General features: G+C 59.8%; 1 protein-coding gene across 9 annotated transcripts in view; it reads right to left on the bottom strand.

The window, feature by feature from the left end:
• Positions 1–307: 307 nt before the first annotated feature.
• Positions 308–12,691, bottom strand: part of CAPN15 (calpain 15) — a 63,371-nt gene continuing 50,987 nt past the window's right edge. For 8 of the 9 annotated variants that reach the window (XM_051631884.1, XM_051631885.1, XM_051631889.1 and 5 more), the window contains 10 exons: positions 11,495–11,703; positions 10,400–10,583; positions 6,470–6,693; positions 5,329–5,454; positions 4,230–4,382; positions 3,867–4,028; positions 3,151–3,380; positions 2,839–2,999; positions 2,372–2,557; positions 308–2,215 (listed from right to left, as the gene is read on the bottom strand). In XM_051631884.1, the coding sequence (XP_051487844.1) occupies positions 1,613–2,215; positions 2,372–2,557; positions 2,839–2,999; positions 3,151–3,380; positions 3,867–4,028; positions 4,230–4,382; positions 5,329–5,454; positions 6,470–6,693; positions 10,400–10,583; positions 11,495–11,703 (2,238 nt within the window). In that variant the 3' untranslated portion in view covers positions 308–1,612. The remainder of the gene's footprint in view (positions 2,216–2,371; positions 2,558–2,838; positions 3,000–3,150; positions 3,381–3,866; positions 4,029–4,229; positions 4,383–5,328; positions 5,455–6,469; positions 6,694–10,399; positions 10,584–11,494; positions 11,704–12,691) is intronic. The other variant, XM_051631892.1, reaches the window with a different exon arrangement.

Here is a 12,691-nt window from a genome sequence, read left to right as displayed (position 1 = left end):
AGCACAGATAGGGCACAGGCAGGGCACAGGTAGAGCACAGGCAGGGTACAGGCAGGGCACAGGCAGGGCACAGGCAGCCCGAGGCAGCGCTGCCCTCTCCCGGCCGCAGCGCATCCGTGCCCGGCCCGGCGGACGCACCGTTTCTGGCTCTCGCCCCTTTCCCCTCCCCGGTCCCGCAGCGCGGCCGAAGAAACGTGCAATTCATGTTCCCCGGTTCGCGCTCAGCTCCCCTCCCAGGGCAGGGCTGGGACCCCCCGACCCCAGCCCCCTCCCCTCAGTCCCTCCCGGCGCAGGGAACCCAGGCAGCTTCCGTAAAAAACAAGACTTTTATTTGGTCCGTCTGAACCTGAGTTTGAAAACCACCCATGGATAATTCATATCGTACAGGGATTACTGATCTGATTTACAATTGATAAAATATCCTATGTTTCTTAAGAGCTGGACAGTATTTACAGGGTTAAAAATATTCACAGCTCATAAAGACAGAGAGAGAGAGAGAGAGAGAGAGAGAGAGGAAAAAGTGAAGGACAAATCATCTTGAGTAAGGAGCAGGGAAGAGAGAAAACAGATCAACAAACAAAAATACAGACAGAGCTTGGCTCAGCAGCCCTGGCCAAGGGGGCCAGGAGGGTGGCAGGGCAGCCCACCCCCCCTGGCCACGCTCCGAGGTGGAGGGAGGGACAGAGGGACACGCTGGGCAAACCCCACAGCCTGCAGACCCCTGCCCAGCTGGCTGGGTGCAGAACGGGGGGGGTGAGCTGTCCCCCCCCCCCAAGTGGTCCCCACCAAAACATAGCCCAGCATCTCCCAGTGCCCCCCAAGCAACCTCAGAAGGAGATGGTAACACCAGGGGACCCCCCAAAACACACAAACACACATGCCAAGCCACGATGCCCCGAAACTGGGGGTTCAGCCACAGAGCACCCCCGGGGCCAGCAGCATCCCAAGGCCCTTCACCCTGGGCTCACCACTTAACCTCTGAAGGATGGGGCTCTACTTCCCCCTCCTCTCCCAAAATCATCCCTTCCCTCCCTGGCACATGGCAACACGGTAAAGCCACAGGGAGCTGCTCCCCAAAGCCTGGGGCTGTACCTGCTGCCCCCAGGCTCCGCAGGGCAGGGCAGGGGGGGGGGTGAGGCCCTGCAGGGCAGTGCCCGGGGCTGAGCCCAGCTGGGACACATGGCTTCTCTCCAGGCACTGCTTTCAGCGGCCGCCTTTGCATAGTAACACTTGTGTGACGAGTTGAGAGGGGTCCCTGCTACCACAGCCCCCCCAGCAGCGCCCCGTGGCCCCGCTCCAGCACAGGAGGCACCTCTGCCTTTCACCCCGAGGTGTGGTGAAGCCCTGGCACCAGCAGCTTTCTAGAACAACCCAGAGCCCCCCTACTCCGCAGCCCGGCGTGGGGGGCAGCCCCCAGGGTAGGGGAGGTGGACTGGGGGATCCAGGCACCACAGCACATCCCACCATGAGCAGCCAGCACGGGCAGCACCTCAGCGGGGTGACCCCGGCACTCCCTCGTCCCCACTGCAGTACCTCAGTGCCACCTTGGTGCTGGCAGCAGGGGAGGGGGCGGGTAACAAGACAGGGGGCAGGGCTGGGGACAGACGGGGGGTCACACGGACGGACAGACGTCAGAGGTATATTCTTTTTTCTTTGCAGCGCCGGGGCCCGGGCGCCGCGGGAGGGAGCAGAGTCCTGAGCGTGGTGCCTGGGAAGGACCTTGACAGCAACCCCCTGCCCCCCCTGCCCTGCAGCCCCCCGCTGCGTGCCCGGGGTGGGTAGGGGGCAGGTGGGATCCTGAGATGGCCCCGTGCCCCCAGCCACTCCTCATAAAGTGCACGGGGGGGCCGGGGGGCAGCGGGCAGAGCTGGTCCTGGCCCTGAGAGCTTGTCGCGGCCCCACGGCGTGGAGTGAAGTGCTGGGGGTGATGTCCTGGCTCTGCCCCACGGCCCAGTGCTGGCAGCTCAGGGGACAACCCCAGGCCAGGGGCTCGGTGACAATGAGGGGGGGGCAGAGTCGGGAGGGGGAGGCGTTTTGTCATAGGGGCCGGGGGCCGTGCAGCCCGGCCACCTCGGGGGTGAGCAGCGGGTTGTGGGTGCCCTTGGTTGACATCCAGTCGTTGAGGAAGGCCTGGGTGGCCTTGCGGTGGGCCAGGCGGTGGGTGATGGAGAAGCCAGCGTTGCCCTCCAGCTGGGAGAGGATCACCAGCACCTGCCTGTGAAGAGAGCGGATGGAGGGAGGTTGAGGCCCAGACCATCCTCCCCTCAGCACCCACCCTCTGCCCACACACCTCCCCCCAGGCTTTGCCTTGCTCCAAGCTCCCCTGGGGTCACCAGACCCCCCCAGCTCCCACCACCCCAGCCCTGCCTACCCCAGACCTGTGCAGGGGGGGGACGCTGTCCTGCGTTTTGAGGCTGCTGCGCGTGGAGACGACGTTGAAGCTGTCGGTGCAGTCGCACTGGACGTGCAGGTAGGACTTGGGGTGCCTGTTCTCCACCACCACAATGAGCCCTGCCCAGCCGTGTGTCAAGTAGTAGCAGGTCATTCCCTCACGGCCCTGGGGCAAACAGCATGGTCAGGGGTGGGAAGCCTCCGAGCACCCCTACCTCCAGATCTCAGTCCCCCCCTGGACCAGCATCTTCCACCTCCAACCAAGGGCTGCCCAACTGCTGAGGTACCCCAGGGAGCAAAGGGAAGGGTATCCATGGTGTAGGAGGGGACGAGGTGGCAGCCAGAGCTGGCACAGCCTGCCCATCTCCTGCCAGACAGGGCAGAGGCAGGGTCCAGGCTCCCACTGGCAGCACCACCCCCTCTCCACCTTGTGCCACCCGCACCCACCTCGTGGCGCTCGCCCTTGTTCTCAGTCAGCAGGATGATGGCATCAGCCAGCGTGGTGGGCTGTGCCTCCACCTGCTCCACCATCACCAGGCGGGAGCTGTAGATGGCCAGGATATAGCTGGAATAATCAGTGGCCGCACGGCTGCTGGTGGGGCTGGATGCTGTGGAGACACAGGGAGGAAGAAGGGATCAGCGAGACTGTCACCAAGCTCACAACCCCCAGGAGCTGGGCACAGCACCTCCATCCCCAGCAAGGTCCCCACAGTGAGAAGGAAGGCTTTGGCACCTCTGCCCCCCCTCAAGGGCCCTTACCCTGGGCAGTGGCGGGGCCTGCCAGGGTGGTGCTCCAGTGGTTGAAGGCACAGCACACCACGGCGTACTCGCCCGGCTCCAGCATCACGTCGCAGTTGACGAACTTCTTGACGGCCCGTTTGCTGTGAGCCATCAGCCTGCCCAGGCTCAGCTTGTTCCCGTTGCTGAAGGTGGCCCGGAAAACCATGATGCACAGATCCAGCAGGTGGCTGTCCACTGTGTCCGACCGCCTGGGGACGGGGAGAAGGGGCACACGTCACCCGAGCACTGTCCCACAGAGCACGTGGAGGCCACGGGCAGGATGGCAGATCCCGAGGAGAGTCCTCCTGCTGCCCCAGGTCCCCAGGAACCACCAGGCGCTCAGGGACTCGGCTAAAACATGAGCAGAACCCTGAGAACTGGAGAAATGGTGATGGGTGGTGACTGCCAGGGGCACAGGATGGCTTGTGGCCCATCCTTTCTGTCCTGGACCACATCTGTTGTTTTGGGTCCAGTTGTCCTTGAGAAGCAAGTCTGGTTTAGTCCCTTAGCTGGGGATAATCAGGAGAGGCCTTCGCTGGCTTAAAAGGCATTTTGTTTAGACTTACGTGGGGAAGAGAAGAACAGTTTCCCACAGGTGCTCATTCCCAAGCTCTGCCACCCCCTGGGATGGCATGGGATGAGATGGGGACGTGGTTGGGGTTTCTCCTGGGCCCAGGTCCCTGTGCCCAGCTCACCTGCTGCCCTCCTGGAAGAGGGCGAACTCCAGGGCGGCGCGTTCCAGCACCGTCAGGGACGTCACCGTCACCGGCCCGTTGGCCTTGTTGGGGAACATGCCCTGCACACGCACCTCGTGCCAGTCTGAATGGAGCTTGCAGATATCCACGGAGTCAAAATACCTGTGGGAAAGCAGGCTCAGCCCTGCTGGGGCCTTCTGTGGGGGCACTGCTCTGCCCCCACGCCCCGGCGCGCTGCAGGCGGGAGCAGCGGGTACCGGGAGGTCACCTGCACCCCCCCCCTGGGGATGCCCAGCCCTGCCTGCCCCCTCTCTACCCTGGTGTCCCATCTTGTGCTCCCTGCCTGGCTTGGCACTGCCTTACTTGATGAAGTCACTGTACTCCATCCAGAAGACCCCCTCGCTGCTGCCGTGGGGCATCAGGTCGTGCCGCAGCGGAGCCGGCCAGTGCGGCCACTCGTCCGACCAGCTGCCGTTCCAGGAGAAGCGGCCCCAGGGGTTTCGGAGCCGCAGTAACCTGGGGGAAGGGGAACAAACAAAGGGTCAGAGGCCCAGGAGGCAGGAGAGCACCAGGAAGATCATCTTGCCAGCTCTGCAAACCCAGCCAGCCCCCCCCCAGAGGGCACCGCACCACTCCTGGTCAGACACTTTAGGTCACCACTTGAGATGAGACTTTAGGAGGAAATTCTTTGCTGTGAGGGTGGTGAGAGCCTGGCCCAGGTTGCCCAGGGAAGCTGTGGCTGCCCCATCCCTGGCAGTGTTGAAGGGCAGGTTGGATGGGGCTTGGAGCAACCTGAGCTGGTGGGAGGTGTCCCTGCCCATGCAGGGGGTTGGAACTAGATGAGCTTTGAGGTCCATCCTAACCTAAACCAGTCTGTGATTCTGTCCCTGCTTTTCAAAGCCCTCACAACATCCCAGACCTAATTTGTCACCCCTGCTGTCACCCCAGATGCCCACGTCCTGCAGCTCTGGACCTGCAGCAGCTCCCTCTGCTCTTCCCTGCCCAAGGGGACTCCAACTGGTGCTGCAGGGAAGGGGCTGCAAGTGTGTGCCCAGAGCTGCACAAGCCCAGGAGTGACAGGATGAAAAGGGGGCTGCAGACGGCAGCCAGGGTGTCAGGGCTGCACCCCTCTCCATCCCCCCACCTTCTAGGGGTGAGGAGGAAGCCCTGATTGCCTCATTGAGTTGAAAAAGCTCAACTCCATCCTCTGCACCTTGTGAGAAGACCAAGCAGACCCTTCAGGACCACAAGGTGTCCTGGAGCAGAGCAGCCCTGGACTTGAAACTTAGATGGACATGAAGCTTATGTGACAACAGCATTTAAGTGACACCCTGGGATGGAGAAACAGCCCTTGCTGGCCATGAGGATGGGACACCAAAGAGTCCCTAAAGTCTTGTCCAGCACACACTCAGGGTTGGCAGGAACAACTGCTGCACCACACCAGCCTCCACCCTGACCTCACCTGAAGCCTTGGACATCCCTCACGTCCAGGATGGAGTAGGCGTGCCGTGGGCGCAGCCCCATGCTCTCGTAGGCCACATCATCCACCTTCATGTTGCCTCCACCACAGGACGCACCCATGAGGAACCTGCAGGGGGGGACAGCAAGACCCTTGGTGTCCTGCCAGGCCGGGCACGGGGAGGAGACTCGTCCCCACCGCTTGAGGCACGGGACAGACACGGGACAGACGCCCTCTCCAGGAGGCTCCTGGATATTCCCTCCCTCCAACCACACCATAACCCTCCCTGGAGCGGTGTCCTGGCCCCACCAGCTCTGCCTGGGCAGCACTGAGCTCCCTCCACCCACACCTGCTCGAACCCAGGCTCCGTGGGGAGCTTCTCTGAGCAGTGCTCTCACCTGCAGGGCTGAAGGCTCCACCCACCCACTGCAGAGCTCTGCCCAAGCTTCTCCTGTTTTCTGCCAGCCTCTGGGGTACTGCCTGACCCTGCTGGCTGGCTCAGCCACATGGACAGCCCCTTCCCAGGCCATCCCACAGGGTGAGGACAGGCTATGTGGGGTGCACCAGCCAGGCCTGGGGGGACACCACATGCTGGGATGTATCTCATGTGGCCCTGTCCTGCAGGCTGGCAGGAGCAACCTTGCCTTCAGCCACCCCAACAAAAATCCCTCTGTGTTCCACCATGCAGGGTCCAGGAACCTAACTGCCCTCCTGCTGGAGTGAGGAGAGGTCTTTGCTTTTGCTTTGTCTCCTGGAGACTGCCTGTAGTCACGCCCAGCAGATGCCATGGATGGGTGAGAGGTGTGTGCAGGGTCAAGCACCCAACAATCCAAAAGACCTCCAAGCAAAGCAAGCGGGCTCAGTGCCAACCACCTCAGAACTCCTGCAGGACAGCACTGAACATGCACAGCAAAGTTCACCAGGACTTCCATTTCATATGAAAACGAGACAAAGGCAAAATCACTTCTTGGAGCTCAGAGGGGGAGCTCTGCCAGCACCCCAGGGTGAAGCCACACGTGGTGGTCTCCACCCTTGTTACTCCACTTGCCCCTCTCCTCTGCGCCTTTTACAAACGAGCCCCCTCCATTGCTCCCCTCTCCGAGCATCCACACTCCTGCCACAGTGTCCTCCTGCCTGGTCTTACCCAGCCTCCTTAGAGCTCAGCATTTTGGCCCAGATGAGGTCAGTGTCAATGGGCTCCTCCCGGGGGTTAGTGGAGCTGACCTGCAGCATCAGGCTCTCGCAGGGGGCACCCGTTAGTGTAGCCAGGCCTTCGATAGCGCGCCCGGCCTGGAGGGCAAAGTACGAACCGTGGAGCTTGGCCAGAGCCTTCTCGATGAGGGCAACCCACAGCTGCTTCCTCTGGGCCTGGGGAGAGAGAAGAGGCATGTCACCAGCCACCACGGGCAGGAGATGGGACAGCGAAAGCAGCACGGGCAGAGAAGGCAAAGCCCTGCTCACCCACCCCTGCCAGACCCTCTCTGTGCTGCGGGACGAGGGGCAGGAGCAGCAAGGCCACCAGGAGCTTGTCTGCATGAGGCCAAGGGTGACCTTGTTTGCTTCCTGCTCAGTGTTTTGTCTCCACAGTTTAATTTCCCTTGGGAAATCATCCTGGAGTGAAGGTCCAAGAGGCCTGGGTGGTGACAGGGCTGCACCCTGGGGTGCCCGGGCAGTCGGGCTGGCAGGGTGGGTGTCCACCTTGTGAGCCAACCATCCCTTCCTTCTGCTCCAACCTGGATTTAAAAAGGTTAAGTAATAGAAAAGGACAGTGAGCACATCTGGAACAGCTGCCTTTCACTTACACACAGTTGCAAACCAAAACACAGCTTTGGCTGCCTAAACCACCCATGGCCATGGGAAAGATTAGATTTCACCCATGGACCAGAGATGTTGTTTCAAAAGGACAAGCTCCAAAATCTCCCAGGCAGACAAAGTCCTCCACTCCAGGACAGGGACAGGGAGAGGATGTAATGAGAAGCTGCAGGTTTTGCAGGGGAAACTCTGCCTGGAGTTGCTTTGCTCTTGGCATCACTAGGCTGATCTGGGAGGCAGAAAGAAATGCAGCAGCTGCTCTGATGCACCCAGAGGTTTGCAAACCTCCATGGGTCACAGCAACATGGCCATGGCATCCAAGTCACCACTGCAGGTCCCTGGCGTGTCAGAGGGTGCAGTCACCTGCTGGGCTTCACCCCTTGTTCTTGGGATGTTGAGAATGGGGGGGAAGACACCTCTGCTCCAGCCCCTGCCTGCAGCAAGGATGTGGAGAGGAAGGCAGAGGAGGACAGAAGGCAGGGAGACATTTGCTGGCCTGTGCATCTCCAGCAAGTTGGGTTTGGAACCTGGGGCTTGGGGTGCAGCAGGGGAGAATCATAGCATCACAGAATGGTTAGAGTTGGAAGGGACCTTAAAGATCATCTAGTCTCAACCTCCCTGCACGGGCAGGGACACCTCCCACCAGCCCAGGCTGCTCCAAGCCCCATCCAACCTGCCCTTCAACACTGCCAGGGATGGAGCTTCCACAATTTCCCTGGGCAACCTGTCCTAGTGTCTCATCACCCTCACACTAAAGAATTTCCTCCTGATCTTTAACCTAAATATCTGCTCTTTCTATTTAAAACCATTCCCCCTTGTCCTCTCCCTCCCTGCCCTTGTCCCAAGCCCCTCCCCAGCTTTCCAGGAGCTCCTTCAGGCACTGGAAGGTGCTCTAAGGTCTCCCTGGAGCCTTCTCTTCTCCAGGCTGAACACAGGGACACAGTGACTGTGTGACTCACAGGTGGCAGCCGAGAGCTGGGAGAGGGAAAGCAGGCAGGGAAGATTCGTTTTTGATGGATCAAGAAAACTTACAAGTGCTTTCCACTGCTTTTTTAATCCCTCACTCAACAAAACCCACGGTGTTTATTTCTGCCTGAGCCGCAGCCAGGGAGCTCTAACAAGAGCCTGATTTTCCTTGAGTTTTAAAACTCTGCTTTTCCACTTTTAGCCCCCACATCCAGCTCACACAGCAACCACTCGGCAGAAAAAATTCTTGTCCTCGTTCAGATGGCCCTGGGAGAAAGGGGAAGGCAAGGCCAGGCTGTGTGAAAACCTGCAATCTTCAAAAAAACCCAACAGAGCAGACTTGAAGCTTGTGAGAGACAAAAGACAAATGGAAAAAAAGAATTACCAAACCAGGTAAATCTGAGGCTGAAAATAATGCATCTGAGTGGATCTGATGTGTCTGCTCTGAGGCAGATGTAGACACAGATTCCTTCTTCTTCGCCCCTCCAAAGTTTCTCCTTAACAGGATGGGCTTCCAGCAGCCCTGGCAATCATTTGCCCCACTTGGTGGCCCTGAGGGGGATCAGCCACTCTGCTGAGCAGGAAGGTTGGCAGTGCCAAGCCCTGCCCAGACCCTGTCCCCAGAGCCAGGGCTCAGGAGCACTGCATGCCAGGAGTGCTGCCCGTTGGCCTGGAGGCAGTTTAGCAGCTCCCCAGGACTGAGCCACCTCCAGGCTGCAGAGGGGCTACCAAGCCCACTCAAGCTGTACCAAGATTAAGGTTCCTCAAATACTCCTCTTCAGGTCTCATTCCCCCAGCTGCCCTCCTGTCCTGACTGGGACACACGGTGCAGTTGAGGCTGGGCTGTATTTTCAAAGGGAGGATCAGGAGGGGCAGAAGGTCCAAGGCAGCAGCCCCAGGTCCCTGTCCCCTCCCAGCTGCAGCACCAGGTTGTGTTTGGCAGATTTCACTGCCTGAGTTTCAATAAAGACGTTCTGAGTCTCCTTCATGGAGATGATCCCAGCCAGTGCCCCAGGGCCTGGCAGGCAGGGCAGGACTCAGGCTCAGTCCCCAGCTCAGCCACTTCCCCAGTACCAGCAGATGCCACACAAATGAGCTCAGAGCAACTGGGCACTGCCTGGCAACAGCCTGAGTAGTTTCCCTCTCCATGGTCCCTCCCTGGCAAAGCCAAGCTGCCAGACCTCCCCGCAGAGGAAACAAACAGCTTTGCCTCAGCCCCTGGCAGGGCCAAACATGGGTTAAAATATTTTCCTTTTGCTGTGAAGAATAAGGATGGCTTCCCCTGCAAGAGAAGGGGCTGTGGTGCAGGGAGGAGTGAGGGGAAAGCAAATGAAACCTCTTCATCATAGCTTGGAAAATGCCAAAAGGGATCTAAAAAGAGCTACATTATGGTCTGAGAGTTCAGCTGTCATAAAATCACAGAATAGTTTGGGTTGGAAGGGACTTTTAAGATCATCTAATCCCAACCCCCTGCATGGGCAGGAACACCTCCCACCAGCCCAGGTTGCTCCAAGCCCCATCCAACCTGCCCTTCAACACTGCCAGGGATGGGGCAGCCACAGCTTCCCTGGGCAACCTGGGCCAGGCTCTCACCACCCTCACAGGAAAAAATTTCCTCCTAATGTGTAATCTAAATCGCCTTTAATCCATTCCCCTTGTCCTCTCCCTCCCTGCCCTTGTCCCAAGTCCCTCCCCAGCTTTCCTGGAGCCCCTTCAGGCACTGGAAGGTGCTCTAAGGTCTCCCTGGAGCCTTCTCTTCTCCAGGCTGAACACCCCAACTCTCTCAGCCTGGCTCCAGAGCAGAGCTGCTCCAGCAGTCACATCATCTTTGTGGCCTCCTCTGGACTCACTCCATGAGCTTTGTGCCCTTCTTGGGGGCTCCATAATTGGACATAGTGCTCCAGATGGGGTCTCACAAGAGCAGAATAGAGGGGAAGAATCCCCCCTCTTGAGCTGCTGGCCACACTTCTTTTGACGCAGCCCAGGACAGGGCTGGATTCTGGGCTGCAAGCACACACTGCTGGCTGATGTTGAGCTTCTCATCCACCATCACCCCCAAGTCCTTCTCCTCAGGTGACAAGGACTGTCCTGAAGGTGCAGCAAAAAGCAGGGTCCTGAGCTGCAAATGCCCAGTGCAGCACAGTGTGGGGCCTCATGCGACCCAACCACAGCAGAACCTCTTCCCACCACCTCCATCAATCCTCTCTCCTGGGAGAGCCAGGGAAGAGCCTCCTCCTGCCCCTGGAGCACTAAGCACCCCCACCCCAGCACCCCTGTTCCCCCTGGGCCCACTGACCTGTGAGAAGAGGAGGTACCCACACTCGTCGCAGGGCAGCATGTCATCCACCAGCACCGTGGTCCATGTGCCGTCCTTGCAGAGCCGCACCTGGTAGGCACCCTCAGGACACAGGGTCCTGGTGATCATCACCCTCTCCACCAGCTCTGGCCGCTCAGCCAGCACGGCCAGGGCACTCAGGAACCTGTTGGTGGGACACGGGATGGGGTCAGCAGGTCCTGGGCAGGCAGCTGCCCAGCCTCATGGTGCCCAGGGACCATGGTCTGCAGCTGCGCGGGAGCTGGGGAGGCAGAGGATGGGGTACGTGCCTGGGAGGATAAAGGGGCTGAGCAGGGCTGAGGGGGCTGAACTGCAGGGGGGGAGAGAGGGGGAAGAAAAGAGGAGGGGGAAGAAAAGAGGTGGGGGAAAGAAGAGGGGGAGGAAGAGGGGGGGGGAAGGGGAGGAAGAAAAGAGGTGGGGGAAAGAGGGGGGAAGAAAAAGGGGGAGGAAAGAAGAGGAGGAAAGAGGGGGGGAGGAAAGGGGGGGGAGGAAAGAAGAGGAGGAAAGAGGGGGAAAGGGGGGGGAGGAAAAGGGGGGGGGGAGGAAAAGGGGGGGGGAGGAAAAGGGGGGGGAGGAAAAGGAGGGGAAGGAAGGAAGGGGGGAGGAAGGAAGGGGGGAGGAAGGAAGGGGGGAGGAAGGAAGGGGGGAGGAAGGAAGGGGGGAGGAAGGAAGGGGGGAGGAAGGAAGGGGGGAGGAAGGAAGGGGGGGGAAAGGAAGGGGGGGGAAGGAAGGGGGGGGAAGGAAGGGGGGGGAAGGAAGGGGGGGGGAAGGGGTGAAAGGGGGAAAGGAGGGGGGGAAAGGAGGGGGGGAAAGGAGGGAAGGAAGGGGGGGGAAAGGAAGGGGGGGGAAAGGAAGGGGGGGGGAAAGGAAGGGGGGGGAAAGGAAGGGGGGGGAAAGGAAGGGGGGGGAAAGGAAGGGGGGGGGAAGGAAGGGGGGGGAAGGAAGGGGGGGGGAAGGAAGGGGGGGGGGGAAAGAAAGGGGGAGGAAAGGAACGGGGAGGAAAGGAACGGGGAGGAAGGGGGCAGGAGGGTGCCAGCCCAGCCGACTCCCCCTTACCAGCAGTTTCCCAGCAGCCCCTGCAGGATATCTGAGGGCCTGGGGGTCCTGAACACCGACCACTTCACCGTCCGGTCCTTGAAGATGCTGCAGTTGATCTCGTGGGGCCGCAGCCACTGCCGGACCCTCTGCTGGACGCTGTCGCCCTCCGGGAACCCCACCGACTTGGGCCCGGGGTGGAAACTGTCATCTACAAAATTGACTTTGTTCTGTGAGAGCAAAAGGCAAGGAGAGCATCAGTGTGCAGCTCCTCAGGGACTCCTGGCACGGGAGCAGCCTAGAAAACCTCCCACTGCCCCCCCAGCACGAGAGTGGAGCCCCCAGCCCTCCTGCCTGTCCTGGGCCCCCCAGCGCCGTGCTGAGGAGCAGCTCTGGCACTGGGTGTCTCCTGGCAATGGCACAGACATATTTCCTTCCCCTTCTTCCCCTCTCTGAATGTGTTCAAGGCCAGGCTGGCTGGGGCTTGGAGCAGCCTGGGCTGGTGGGAGGTGTCCCTGCCCATGCAGGGGGGGTTGGCACTAGATGAGCTTTCAGGTTCCTTCCAACCCAAAGCAGTCTGGGATTCTGTGATGTTGTGCATCAGGTCCAGCATTCAGCCCTGCCAGAACTGGCTCACTTCTCCAGCTCCAAGCTCTGGACTGGCTCAAATTTGCATTTGTTTCACAGGAACCTGGACAGGGACAGTCTCACACTTCGTGCTGGTGCTAAAAGCTGGACTGTGGGGGACCTTGGCTGCCTCTACAAGTGACAAAGCACATGAGCAGTGAGGCTGTGAGGAGCCAACTGAAAAGTTAACACTCCTCAAGCCAAGCTCTGTGCTCAGGGCTGAGCTGCTCCTGCTCCAGAGGGGACATGGTGGGCTTGGATGTCCTGTGCCACCCCCAAGGCACAGCCACGGAGGATGTCAGGGGCACTTTTTGCAACTGGACTCAGCCTGACCACAAACAGGCAAGCGATTCCAGAGTGAGGAATCCCATGTCCAAGCCCACCTGCAATAGCTGCTGCCTATTAAATTAAAAGAGGATGGACTGAAGGATGGATAATCCCACAGGTATTGGCCACCAGCACAGGATGGAAGCACAGAACTTCCCCAAGGGAAGAAGTGCAGCTTTTTCAGTTTAACCCAGGGTGAAACCAGAACTGGGATTTCTTTGTTATGGTTAATTAAACGAAATTGAATTCTTTCAGCAAAAGCTG

Source organism: Apus apus, chromosome 14, assembly GCF_020740795.1.
Source record: "Apus apus isolate bApuApu2 chromosome 14, bApuApu2.pri.cur, whole genome shotgun sequence".
In the NCBI taxonomy this organism is placed as follows: Eukaryota; Metazoa; Chordata; class Aves; order Apodiformes; family Apodidae; genus Apus; species Apus apus.
Note: the sequence above shows the minus strand (reverse complement) of the source record. Positions and strands in the feature narration are given on the sequence as shown.